Source organism: Asterias rubens, chromosome 1, assembly GCF_902459465.1.
Source record: "Asterias rubens chromosome 1, eAstRub1.3, whole genome shotgun sequence".
NCBI lineage: Eukaryota > Metazoa > Echinodermata > Asteroidea > Forcipulatida > Asteriidae > Asterias > Asterias rubens.
In genome coordinates, this window is record NC_047062.1 from 18,069,048 (window position 1) to 18,082,726 (window position 13,679).

The following is a 13,679-nucleotide window of genomic DNA, read 5'->3' on the forward strand; positions in this document are numbered from 1 at the left end:
GGTCATGAGGAAATCATGCGCCAGCCTCCCGAATTTGGACTGAACGGTGGCTTTTAGAAGGGATTGAAGAAAGAAGTATGGACAGATGTTGTGCCATTGGGTTGTTGACTGTCAACAACGTGAGCCAACCTAAAATGGCCCCAACTTGCTGTGAAGCTGCGAAGTGCATGTAATTTTCAAAATGGAGTCTCACGGCTTCGTCTGCTCGTTCATAGTTGTTTTTATGTTGGGTCGGAGTAGCTTCAAACTTTTACTCCTAACCTAACCTTGTTTTATATTAAGCATGGATTGGCCATGGGATTTACTTTAGTGCAGTGCACCCTGTAATGTTTTGGAACATGCTTGGAGCACGCTCACGGGAATAAGCAAACGCACAGTGTTTGTTATAAATGGTTGGCCATGAGACTTATTAGGCAGTGCACCTAATGTTTTGGAGCAGGTACAAAATTGAAAAAACTGTTTGTTCACAAAGTCTGAAGATTTTAAGATGAGTCCGACATAGTGTGACGTCAGGCCAGCCTATGGCCTGCCCAACAGAGGGCAGCGTTCAGCATAGAGCAATGACCAGCTAGCTATCCTCCATGCCCCAACAAATGAAAAATGCAGTGGATGTACAGTCAAGGCCTCACATTTAATAATGACATAGGCCTACATTCGCAATAGGCCTAGCCTACACAACGCCTGAAGGCTTCGGTTTCAAACCTCGGCTTAGGGCTCCCTAGTTGGGGACATAATCTCTGGGGGACAGATAATGCCCAAAATGGCTCGACGTTCTCCTTTGCAACAGTCATGCTATTGTTGGTTTGAACATAGCCCCCCTCCCCCCTCCCAGACGGAAAGATAGCGAGATTGCAAAAGGACCGCCCTTCATGTCGCATAATTAGCCTATACATAACATAACAGGTTGTGTGCTTTCAGATGCCTTGAATTCAAATATTGAGTGAGAAATTACTTCTTTCTCAGAAAGTGTTATTTCAGAGGGATCCGTTTCTCACAATATTTTCATGTTGTTTGTCAACAGCTCTCCGTTGCTCGTTACAAAGTAAGTTTTTATGCTACCAATGCAGGCCTAGTAGTAGGCCTAGTAGTGTCCAGTGCGCCTCACCCGGCCCAAGGCCAAGTCATGCGTGAAAAACGACAACAAAATATTCTTAGGACAGTATAGGGAGCCAAGTATATTAAACCTTTATGGGCTGTGACCTAGCCATTAAAAAAAAATTTGTGAAACTTGATCACCTGATAGTTTATTGGAATAGTAGGCTTGTCTGATTATGAAAGCAATCAATGTCTTTATCTTCACACTATGATGAATTAACTAGTCACGTACGAAACGTGTCATCGGTGGCGCGCCTACTGCTGCCGCATCAAGTTAAATAGCGCCACCACGCGTCGCGGAAGGGGAACAGGGAAATGGCTTCAAGACTGGTAATCGCCCCCCTGCAAAAAATAATACAGCGTCAGAGCAGTAAACCAGCGAATCATCATAAGTAGAAAATGGCCGAGTTTTGAGGGTGTATTTTATCCTTATTGAAGAAGATATTATCAACGTTTGCAGTTGTCTCTCAAAAATATTTGATTCCTCACTGGAATTACACGCTGGCCTTCTGTAAATGTAAGTATTGTATTTTATAGTTTGGTTATTTATTTCTGAATAAAAAGAATGGAAAATTGACGCCGGTGACTCTCCTCTCGTCTCCAGCTCCCACTCTCTCAGATCAGAGCGCAAGTGTCTGCTGATCATGAGTTGATGATGATGTGGTCACATCTGTTTATTTATCTTTCGTAGATTTCCGTATTTTCAGCAGGGAAATTAAGAATCCCGTGTTTCTTTTTAATTGATGCATGTTGTCTTTGGAAAGAAAGTATTTTGTAGCCTTACTTCTGTTTTTTCCTTGCAAATTAGAATGAGTTGTATTTTGTTTCATTTTTTTTAAATCAACATTATTTTTATTCAATAGTAAAGTTGTTTTGTTAAAAATGTTTGATTAATTTTGTGTGTGGATAACTTCACTTATGGCGCCACCACTTTTCTCTTTGAGGTAAATTTATTACAATTTTTTTCACACGAATGAAATGGTGCTGGGGCCATACAGAAACTTTTTCTTTAAAATTAAAGTGTCATTCGGCATTTGACTGCCCCATGTATAACATGTTTGTAAGTTGTAATCACTATCAAGTTTTAAGTTAGCTTCAAATGCGTACCACCACTGCTATAATAGTATTTTTGGCTTCCTCTGACTCACTGTCACCAAGTCTGAAGGCTAAGGAAGTCCAAAGTAAAGTGTCAGAATCAGGCCTGTCTGTACTTCTAGAATCTACAAGGCTCCCCCGTGAGCCTTATTTATAGTTTCTAGAAGTAGCCTGTCTGCTATACTAGTAGTGTTGTTTGACTGATTCTCTTTCACCATTTCACTCAACAGTCTGACAAAACAGTATTTTATCTTATTCATGCAATTTAGAATGATTTTGATCGTACCATGATCTGGAAAATCAACAAGTCCAACAAATATTACAATAGCCTCCACTGTCCACTGTCATACTAAGATTTAAAAAAAAAAAAAAAAAAAAAAAAAAAATGCTCTTTGAGCAAACAAAAATGGCTTTGCCCTCTCAAATATGAAATTCCAACCCGTCATTTAGCCATGGAAGCGGTTAATTGTAAATGTTCACTGCATAATATTTATCTTGTATTTCTTGTTATTAGGTAGCATTTAAAGATGGCTGCTCCAAAGACCTTCATTCCAATGGTCTCTGCTTCTCCCCCACCTCTGGATGGATTTGATGACGAAGAAGAGGATGATTTTGGATCGTTTGCTAGCGCTGGCTTCTCGCCCGAAAAACAGAAACCTGCACAGCAGAATGATACTCATTTCTTCCCCATTAAGGAGGACCCAGAAGATGGTGATGAGGAGTTTGGGAACTTCTCTACTCCTGGCACAAACAACCACAGCGGAGAACCTTGTAAGCGGACAATAGACGTACAAAACAATGGAAGTGACGACACAGAATTCACAGATTTTCCGTCTCGTATCACAAAACCGCAGAAATATGACGAAGAAAATGACTCCAGTTTCACAGCATTCCATGGATTTGTGAACGGGAGAGAACCACATTCCAATAATCAGAACGATAACTCCTGGGGCAATGCACAGAAATCTCAAAGTATCAAGACGGCAGAGTTGTCGGATAGTGGCAATGAGTTTGACAACCAAAGTCATTTAACGATGGACGATAAAAGCAGACAATGTGTCGAGCATGGACTGCAAGATTCCAAAGACGAAGCGTCGGATAACCAAAGTAGAAATAGCGAGAATACAAATTCATCAAACTCGTATAGCGATGATGCAACGTTAGATTTTCAGTCTCCGTTCACATCGGACTCTCATTCACAAGACACGGATTCCTCTGATTTCCCTTCCTTCCGTACTGCTAAAAAAGACAGTCTAAGCTCTCAACTCAACAAAAAGACTCTCGGACTATCAGAGAGTAGCATTTTAGGTACACAAAATCAAGTTAACTTATTCCCTAAGCCAAATGTAGAATCAAGTGAGAATTGGACGGAAGAATCTAGAAACATTGATGACTCATCCGCAAGAGTCCAAGCTGAAGGTTTAAGCGACGATGAATTTGGGGACTTTGGTTCTTTCGCCCAACCTGCCAAAAAACTTCAACCGACATCATCGTTCCAGACAACCAAAAGCTGGTCGACGACAAGTCACTCAGAGTCACCATCTGAAAGTGCCAAACTTGATTTTCCAGAGCCACGTTTAAACACGGACAGAGAAGTCTTGTTTCCCGACTCTAAGTCAGTTGAACCAGAGGGTGACGATTGGGGTGATTTTGACAGCATGCCAGCAACTACTGTCAAAGCCACGGAACCGAAATCTGAAATCAAAATCCAGGACGTCACAAATTGTGATGATGATGATGATGATTTTAATGATTTTGAGTCGTTCAAAGAAAAACCACCATCTGATACTTTCAAACCAGATAGCGTTGCGTCCCAGTCGTGGGAGGATGAAAGTTACGGTGGATTTGGAGCATTCAAGGACAGCTCTACGCTAAGACAAAAAACCCAACCCACCGCAGCAACAGTAAAAACAATCAAGTCTGACAGCTCAGGTTTTTCCTCCAAGGACCAGAGTCGGACAATTTCGTCGTCTGCCTCAGCTCTTGAAGAGGATGACTTTGGAGATTTCGGTGCATTCAAAGAGGGAAACACTTCTCAGGCAACGTCTTTTGGAGCTGGAGATTTTCAGGCTTTTGATGAGAGGACTGAAAAGGAAAAAGATGACTTTGGTGGTTTCAGTTCCTCCTTTGACTCATTGGCAGCTACTTCATCTCAGGTTTGTGTAGAAAAAGGGTTTTATTTATTTGTTATTTATATATTCACTTAACAAATTTCACAAAAACTATTCACAAAAACAAATTTTCCCTTGTGGTTTATATTGATATCTGAAACAAAAAGTCGCATCCCCAAAGGTGATCCCCTGGCTGCCGCTTCCCAGGTTGTATCGTAATTTGGGTGTGATCCCTGCCTACACGGCTGTTAAAGGTTGTATGGCTTCTGACTGGCACCCCCGAACAAAGATATTGACAAAATAGGGACACCGCCAGTGCGTCGGCACGTTAATCCGGAGGTCGTTGGTTCGATCCCACTCTAGTCAATTCTTTGCAACCCAAAAAATCAAAAACAAATTTGTATAAATAGTTGTTATCATGCCATGTATGGCCGTTTCAACTCTTGCTTGTTCTGTATTCTGGTTGGCTGAAACACCGTCACGTGGGGTGAACTGATATAGTCTAGTGATCGCGCACGCGTGTTTTGCGGGAATAGTCTTTGAAAAAAGTGCCTGTTACAGCGCCCTCTCTTGACTTGAACTGTGAACAGCAACTACAAAACTTCCTTTCTTTTCCAGATTTCTGTTATTATTTCACATTTAAGACCAAGGTGTGTTATAAAACACATATTGACTGCATAATTTGGTAACTAGTGTACGTCTATTCCCCATGTAATAGACATACACTAGTAACCTCATTGCCAGTCAATATGTGTACATACTATTGATCAAATAATAATAATGAAAACTTATAAAGCACACAAATCCACAGAAGTGCTCATGGTGCTCATGCAAAATCAGTCAAAATCAAGGAAAAGCATCCTGTTGGTAGGTCATTGCGTCACAAGTTCGTATTCGCTGCCCTGCCAAAGTTTTTGCTACCTCCCACTCCAAAGCTGGCTTATGTTTGTATGTAATTTGACCCCAAATCACTGATTTTAACGTTCAATAAGCATACATGTATTGTTAATTGTCAGAAACTTTCAATTTCGAGAAGAACTTAGTCTTTTAAGTGGTCTTGTTGTTGTGGTCTTGTTTGTTTTAGTCTTTGAAGAACATATTAATGCCATCCCTATGGACTTCTGGAAATCAGTTGAGCAAGTGTGCATAAAGTGGGTGTGGCTTAGTTTAAGTACATCACTCTCCCGAAGAGAATTATGGTTGATATTGTTTTGATTGACTTTGAATGGCTTAAAGATAAGTGGATATTGAGTCAAGAGACGGTAATTGACCAAAACAACAAGACCACTTAAAAAAAATCTCCCTTTAACTTCTACTGTTTACTTCTAGAGTGCATTGACCTTTACACCGCTCTAAACCAAGTTCAACTCCTTAATTGAACACAAGCTGTGCCCCCCTGGGATACCCTCATCTAGTTAATTAAAATATTTCAAGCCAAAGCGCAGACTAAAACAATATTAACTCAAGGACTCCCACTTAAGTGGCTTGCTGTCGGGTGAAATAACATTCAATTAGGGGGGTATAGAGTATGGGCTGGTTAAGGACTGGCAATAAGCCATTTCCATGTGAGATTTGAAAACTGTTACAATGACGTGCTTGATCACAAGTTAGCATTTAAATTTGAATTCCTCAGACTATCGAGACAGTTGCTTTGCTTAGTTACGTATGAGAAGATGAACACCCATACACGATTCTGAATGAATGTGTATGGAACAGTGCTGCCAGGGTTTGCTCATCTGGTGATTGATATTACAAAAGCTTGCCTGAACTATTTGACATAGCAACTGTTTCTATAGTCTGAGGAATTAAAATGTACGTCCTTAGTACGTGGTACATTGTGACTAAGCAAGTCATTGTACCAGACCTTATTTAAATCTAACACAGCTTATTCTTAATTGATTGGTGTTTTGCAGCAGGCAACGGGCAGTCGGGTGGACAGCGTGTTTAGGTCATGCTTCCCTGGCAATGGGCCAACGTTGGCAGCTAATCTCATTGTTGACCTATTGACGGACCTCATCATCAAGGGAGGAGAGGAGTCGGAAGAAGGGACGGGTACTCAAGGAGCTGACAAGAGCAAGCACACAAGGCAAGTACATGAATTAGAATACGATCACTGTTATGACATGTGTGCATGTTTCTCAGGATTATAAACAAAAAAACAACTTTCTTGGTATGAAACTACATGTAGATGAAGTTAGTTTTTTAATGCAAAAACCTGTGTAAAGTTCAAGTTTTCAAGTACTAGTGTTTGCACAGTTACCTTTATTAGTAACATTTAAAAATGTGTAGGATCTCAGATTCACACACAACCTAAATGGTCCATGTATAAAGATGGTCATGGTGGAAAACTCCTCCTGAAAGAAAGCACTGTTTGTTCATTGGAAACTTTTCAGAAACTTTCATCAGAAATGTTACAGTATAAAGGTAAAATCTGGTTGTTTCCTGGCCTCATATTTTTTATTGACATATTTTGTGTGTATACATGTACAATGTAGGCCTACATGTACATCTATTTCTATTCTAAACCACACCAATACTATAGTTTTTAAAACACAGGGTATCACGTGTTTCAGCACTGCGGTGCTCCAGTTCCATGTATTTTTTCCCCCCGCTTTTCTTTTAATGGTCCGATCCCATGCCCGTTCATTAGACTTCTGGGTGTACACACCCGCAGCAAGACCAACAACTCAGTACAAACTTGAGCATGTCTTTCTTGTGACTGATTATTAACGTCCCACACTGGTCAATTTCAGTCACGGTAATATTACAAGAGGGGCCTATCAAGAAATCAAATCAGGCAATAAAAATGCACAGAGTGAAGAGCGTCTCTTCTTGGCAATTGCCAACATGAAGCTACAGTGGACGGAATTTGGCAATTGCCAACACGAAGCTACAGTGGACGGAATACTAGCACTACTTAACGTGTACCACAGCCCTAGTGTTTTTATGATACCTCTAGGCATAGTCATCAAGTTTGCTAGTCTTATACCTTACGCTGTTATTCTGTCAAGCGCATTTGCTGCATTGACGTATTTATAAACTAGCCACAGCTGAAATATTTTAGAGCTATTTTAAACCGTGCAGGCAGATTTTGGCACCCTATTTAGAGTTTGTAAGCTGTTTCGACCTGGGAAGAAGTGTTGTTTTGTATGTTTCAAAATTTATATAATGTAAAAAAAATTGTTACTCTTATACGTATAAAACATGTATTTTTCAACTGTGTCCTCTGTACATAAAACATGTATTTTTCAACTGTTATTGGATACTTAAAATGTATGTGGGAAATTATCGTGTCTGCATTTAACTTACATAGTCAAACTTGACAAACTCACAAAATGGTAAAAAGTAGGTTTGTGTGATGCATATATGACCAATAATTATTAAAATGGTTATCAACTCACTGGAGGGGCCAGTCTTTTTTCCAGGCTACCTCGGTTTCCTTGTGATTTTAGAGTCTCCCGGTAGTCAACTGATTTACTCAAACGCTTCTGATGCTTGGCCCTCCATATTGCAAATTTATACATGTGGTATTCATCTGCCACAAATGGCTCTCTTACTTTTGCCTTAGACACTCATACACTTAGTGGACAAAATTATATTCATTATATGCATGCAGTTATGCATTGAGTCTAGGTTTAGTTATAGCACATTGGGTAGCACTGTATGAATAATTTATATGTTACAAGCTCTGTTTCTGTGGATGCTTACTGGAAAGTACGATGCTTGTTTACTTGCAGAAAGTAGAAAGTTTTCTTGAAGGTTCTGGCCAAAGCATTTTTGGTTTTCAATATACGTTAAATAATAAATTTAAAAATTTATTTATAGCGAATACCAAAGACCATGTAACCTATATGACACTGACATAAAATGTTTACAACAGAGTCACAGAGCCATGACTTCATGCGGGCACGATTTGTATAGGGCTTAATGGAGAAAAACATAAAATCTTGCATTTTTGTAGAGATTTTGAAGTACAATTTTTATCACCTTTTAAAACTTGTGCAGCTGTTATTTTTTTAACTGTTGAATTCATGTCGAAACTGTGAAAGTTCGCATGTTCTGTGTAGCATCTTGCAGGCCAGAAAGGCTATTGATCTTAATTTTGAATAGCAAAGAAAATTAAAAACCCATTTTGAAAATCTGTTGATGGTTTCTGTGGAACATTTTCATACAAGAGTAAGCAATTACTGCTGTGGTAACAAAAGCTTGCACTTTGATGTACATATTTTAACAAAAATATTTGGAAAAAATTGTGTCTGCCACATGGGAGGATTTTTAAAGGTTGGAAAAAGGTGAGAATTCTACCTACATTTCACGCCTAGTTTTCATCTTCGAGAGGGCAAGGCCACTTTCCTTTTTGCCAAGGGCACTTCCACTGGCAAATCTTAAAGTCTATTGGAATCATTTGAAAGGGCACCAAGGCCAAGACCTGGAGGGCCAGCCAGTAGGTCAACGGAAGCCATAGCCTCCACGGCCTCCTAGTAATTCCAGGTCCGAATTTCCTGCTGATTTTTTCTCGTTATTGAAACATCGCTGTCGGGCCTAGTTTTGGGGCTAATTCCTCAGTTATCTCCAATCTGGGTTCGTGATTGTGACAGTGTAGAGAGCGTCGTCATGGAGTTAGCCCCACATAGGATTGTGAACCCTTTCCTAAATTGGATTCATGAGGGAAACTAAGTAAGGAAATGAAGCCCAAAGCACGCTGATAAGTCTCTCGTCATCATCGGGATCTTGGGATCTTGGCCGACAGTGGCTGTGTCTGTATCAAGGTGTATTACGCTGACACGATTCTATCTCGATTCCCTGCTTCAGTTTACTCGTCGTCGTGTCATTAAAGTTTAAAGTCTCTGGATATGTTTTAAGTCGACAACAATTGGATCCTTGTTTTCATGTTCATGTGAGAAGGAATATGTTGGTCAATAACCTTATGTGGGGGACATCAAATGGCATTACTTAAAAGGGAATGACATTGTGTTTTTTTGGCATGCTCCGAACATGGAGACTATGGCCTTTGTTGCACTAGTGCCATTGAAATTAAACTAAGATGAGAAAATCTTGTTTTTAGCCAATCACACCCACTGTGTGACCATAGGGTTAAGAACATTGAGCAAAATTCATATTGGCAAAAATTCTGAAGTGTTTACAATAAACAACTCTTATTCTCATGATTTCTTTTAGTGATTTATAAATTTATTTTTCCTTATATATTTCATGGCAATTTTTTCCCCATCAATATGAACAATTTTAAAGTATGATATTAATTTAAAGTATTTGAAGAAACAGAATCGCACACACACATGATTGGGGCACGGAAAGTTGAATTTGCGCAGTCTATTTTTATTACAAAACTGTAAAATTTTATTTGTAAACATCTAGGTCACTATTGCGGAAGTTGTCATTTGCTGTTGAAAACGAATTACACACACATGTACTTGCACGTTGTATACCCACCTGCTCTCCCCTTAACCGACATTTCTCTCTTTTTGTCTCAAGAAATCCTTTTTTTTCTTTTCTTTTCTTAATGCATGAATCCCATCAGTAAACCACGTTGTATACCCACCTGCCCTCACCTTAACCGACATTCCTCTCTTTTTGTCTCAAGAAATCCTTTTTTTTCTTCTTTCTTAACACATGAATCCCTTCAGTAAACCACACTCACAAGCTGTAGCTGGTTTGTTTTTGCTTATTTTTTACTGAGTCCCATCCAGTTTAAGAAAATGTCATGTTAGACTGCAGGTCACAATTTCCCATGTTGGCTGGGCAGACATTATGCCATAGGGTAACACGCAGGACTCAGGAAAAATATCAGGAATTGGGTATCAAAACAGAGCGGGCTGATGAACATTGCAATAAGACAGACTGTCTGTCTGTAGTTCCACAAAGCATAGCCTATTATAATGTGAGAAAATGAGTACACATCAGGCCCTCTTATGCATTTTTTGAAAAATCCTAAGCCAGGGTAGATTTGCAAAGGCACAGTTTTTACGGTTTGCTTGTTCAGGACTTTGAAAAATATCAGGAACAAAGCGGGTTGAACAATGAGACCGACTGTCTGTAATTTCCACAAAGCATAGTTTATTATAATGTGTTGAATATCAAAATGCATTTTTTGGGAAAAGCCTAAGCCAGGGTAGTTTTGAGTTTTTTTTGGTTTGCCTGTTCGCTCACCCTGTACGTGATGTCTGTAATGTCAACCAGAAAAAATTAATAATTGAGTGTCCTGTATAATGAACCTGTGTAGTGAGGGATCTCAATAGCAAACTTAAGCAAAGTATACAATACATTTTTTTTTTTTTTTTAAGTGTGTATTCAGTAGAAACTATTACCGTATGTGAACATTTCATTTCAAAAGGTGGTTGTGTTTTTGAGATTATCGCAAAAAATCTGGAGCAGTTATGTCCACACAGGAAAAACAATTCGTAATTGGAATACACAATCTGAGAAACACTTAGTAAAACTGAATTTTTTTTTCATGGGTTCCACATTACTTTTTAAAAGTGAAATGCTGCTGTACGCTATTAACTTAATCTAATTTATTGCCATTAATTTATTGCCATTAATTTTAAGAGTGTACCGAAAGTATACCTTCCATTTTATGTTTCTAGTGTACATGTGTGTGTCTCAAATTGGTCCTCACTTTGTAGGAAGATGATTTCACTGGTTAGTTGCAGTGACAGTCGCCAAACTTTTTTCTTTTTTTCCCGCGGGGGATAATGGTTTATTGACAACATTTCACAAAATCAAACATCAAATCATTGAAACTTTCATATGAGGAAAGTGAAAACAAGTCACAGCATTTAAAGAGAATACTTTGAACATTGGTCTTGACAGAGTACAGAGAAGAAATCCCATTTATGGTAGAAACTATGTCCTCACTTGGTCAATTTGGTCGTCACTGTATAGGAAGATGATTTGACTGGTAAGTTACAGTCATCAAAACCTTGGACAATTAATATAAACATCTGGTAGACAAAAATATTGAGGACCTCGTTTTAATTCAGCATGCTTCGGCCAAATTTTCAAAATTTTGCGAGAAACCTATGAGGGAAATATAAATATCTGCCAGAGTAATTCAAAGGGGCACCAAGGCACGCACTGAAAAGCGAGCCCCCAGAGGAAAAATACCTCCATGAAATAGGACATCATACTGTGCATGTGCATCATGACATCATGACATGTGCGTGTGTATCATGTGTGCATAGTTTGTAAGAACATTGGTATGTGTACAAACATGCACTGTTCATGCATGAACACATTTACATTGTTTAATGGGGGTGGGGAATGGTATGTCAATTACCATGTTTAGACAGCAGGTTCATTTTATTATCAGTAGGTGGCAGTCGTAAAAAAAAAAAATTGAAACTTGGGATAAGTCTATCTTTGGGGTTAAACCCGATTTGGTCTACCTTTCTTTAGCATTCAGACAGACAGAGTTGAACTCAATCGGATTCATCCATGAGTTACATGTAGTAATAATAATAATAACCAGAGCCAAGGGCTTCTCAAAGCTCTTCTTACCCCTATTATTACCCCTGGTCACTGGTCATTCCTTAAAGGCAGTGGACACTATTGGTAATTACTCAAAATAATTAATATCATAAAACCTTTCTTGATTACGAGTAATGGGGAGAGGTTGATAGTATAAAACATTGTGAGAAACAGCTCCTTCTGAAGTGAAGTAGTTTTCGCGAAACAAGTAACTTTCCAGGAATTTGATTTAAAGACCTCTGATTTAGAATTTGAGGTCCTCGACACAACTTCGTGCGACAAGGGTGTTTTTTTCTTTCATGCGAATGCAATATGAATTTTGAAGTCACAACCCTGTTTTTCGCCGTAAATTATTCGTTGTTATATAACACCCAAGCAGATCCTTGCCATTTGATTGGAGGATTGTCCGTCACGTGATAGCAAATAAAAGTACCATTGCACGCTGAGTCACTCACCGTGCTTTTTCGTTTCACAGTGCAGTTACCATGCAAGAGAATACAGTACAACTTGCCGTTGCTTTAGTGAGAAAAGCTTGGATGCCCATGTTTGCCGTTCATTCAGCAATACCACTCTGTCTTTCAACCTGGCTAAACATTTTGTAAACCTTTATCTTGTGTATTTTATACTTCAGAGATTCTTCAAATTGTGTGATAATGATTTGATCTGGGTAGTTTTGAACAGCTGACAGCTTAAACCTGAAAAATTTGCATCATTTGTTTAAGATTTTTTTGAAAGAGTTTGTCTATAATATTTCAATCTGAAATTCAAACTAAAGGGCTGATACTTCACAGTGGCAACAGAGCCAAAATGCCTCCTCAGCCTGCCCTCTACTGGTGCTTCTGAAACTTTCACTTCTTCTCCTCAATGTTTAAAGGCAGTGGACACTATTGGTAATTACTCAAAATAATTATTAGCATAAAACCTTTCTCGGTGACGAGTACTGGGGAGAGGTTGATGGTATAAAACATTGTGAGAAACGGCTTCCTCTGAAGTGCCATAGTTTTTGAGAAAGAAGTAATTTTCCACGAATTTGATTTCAAGACCTCAGATTTAGAACTTGAGGTCTCGAAATCAACCATCTAAACGCACACAACTTCGTGTGACAAGGGCGTTTTTTCTTTCATTGTTATCTCGCAACTTCGACGACCGATTGAGCTCAAACTTTCACAGGTTTGTTATTTGATGCTTATGTTGAGATTACACCAACTGTGAAGACAAGTCTTTGACAATTACCGATAGTGTCCACTGTCTTTAATAGCCCTTTTCACACTTCTCTATTCCCGAGGGCAATCCCAATGATTAATGGCTGACCCTTTCACGCTTGGATCACTTTACCCCTGATCTACCCTTGGCAAATGAGCATACACCCTGGGGAATAGCCACCCCCTGCTCTGCCAAGGACAGTGTGAAAATGTGCAGGGGATACTGCTGTGTAAAAAAACTCTGGGATAAGAGATCCAGTGTGAAGCATAATAATGATGCCCCTGTCGATGATTCTAAGGAAGGTGAGTGCAGGTTATGTAATGAAGAAGGACGGATGTAAGATCAACCATCTGCTTTTTATGGACGATTTGAAGTTGTTTGCGAAGAATGAGGCCGAGATCGACTCTTTGGTGCAGACCGTCAGGATTTTCAGTGATGACATTGGGATGCAGTTCGGTCTGGAGAAATGTGCTTCAATGACCATGAGGAGGGGGAAGAGGGTACATTCCGATGGCATTGCTCTGCCAGATGGTGCACAGTTGAGGGCTTTGGGTGAGGAGGAGAGTTATCGGTATCTTGGTGTACTTGAATCGGACCATGTCCTTCACAAGGAATCAAAGGTAAGGCTGAAGGCAGAATACATCAGGCGTGTAAAGAAATGTTTGAAGTCTAAACTAAACGGGGGGA

At 39.4% G+C, this 13,679-nt stretch overlaps 1 protein-coding gene across 4 annotated transcripts in view; it reads left to right on the forward strand.

The window, feature by feature from the left end:
* Positions 1-1,493: 1,493 nt before the first annotated feature.
* The window catches only part of LOC117291283 (aftiphilin-like), a 44,512-nt gene continuing 32,326 nt past the window's right edge, over positions 1,494-13,679 (forward strand). For all 4 annotated transcript variants that reach the window (XM_033772919.1, XM_033772927.1, XM_033772935.1 and 1 more), the window contains exons 1-3: positions 1,494-1,612; positions 2,705-4,346; positions 6,215-6,387. In XM_033772919.1, coding sequence (XP_033628810.1) covers positions 2,718-4,346; positions 6,215-6,387 — 1,802 coding nt within the window. In that variant the 5' untranslated portion in view covers positions 1,494-1,612; positions 2,705-2,717. The remainder of the gene's footprint in view (positions 1,613-2,704; positions 4,347-6,214; positions 6,388-13,679) is intronic.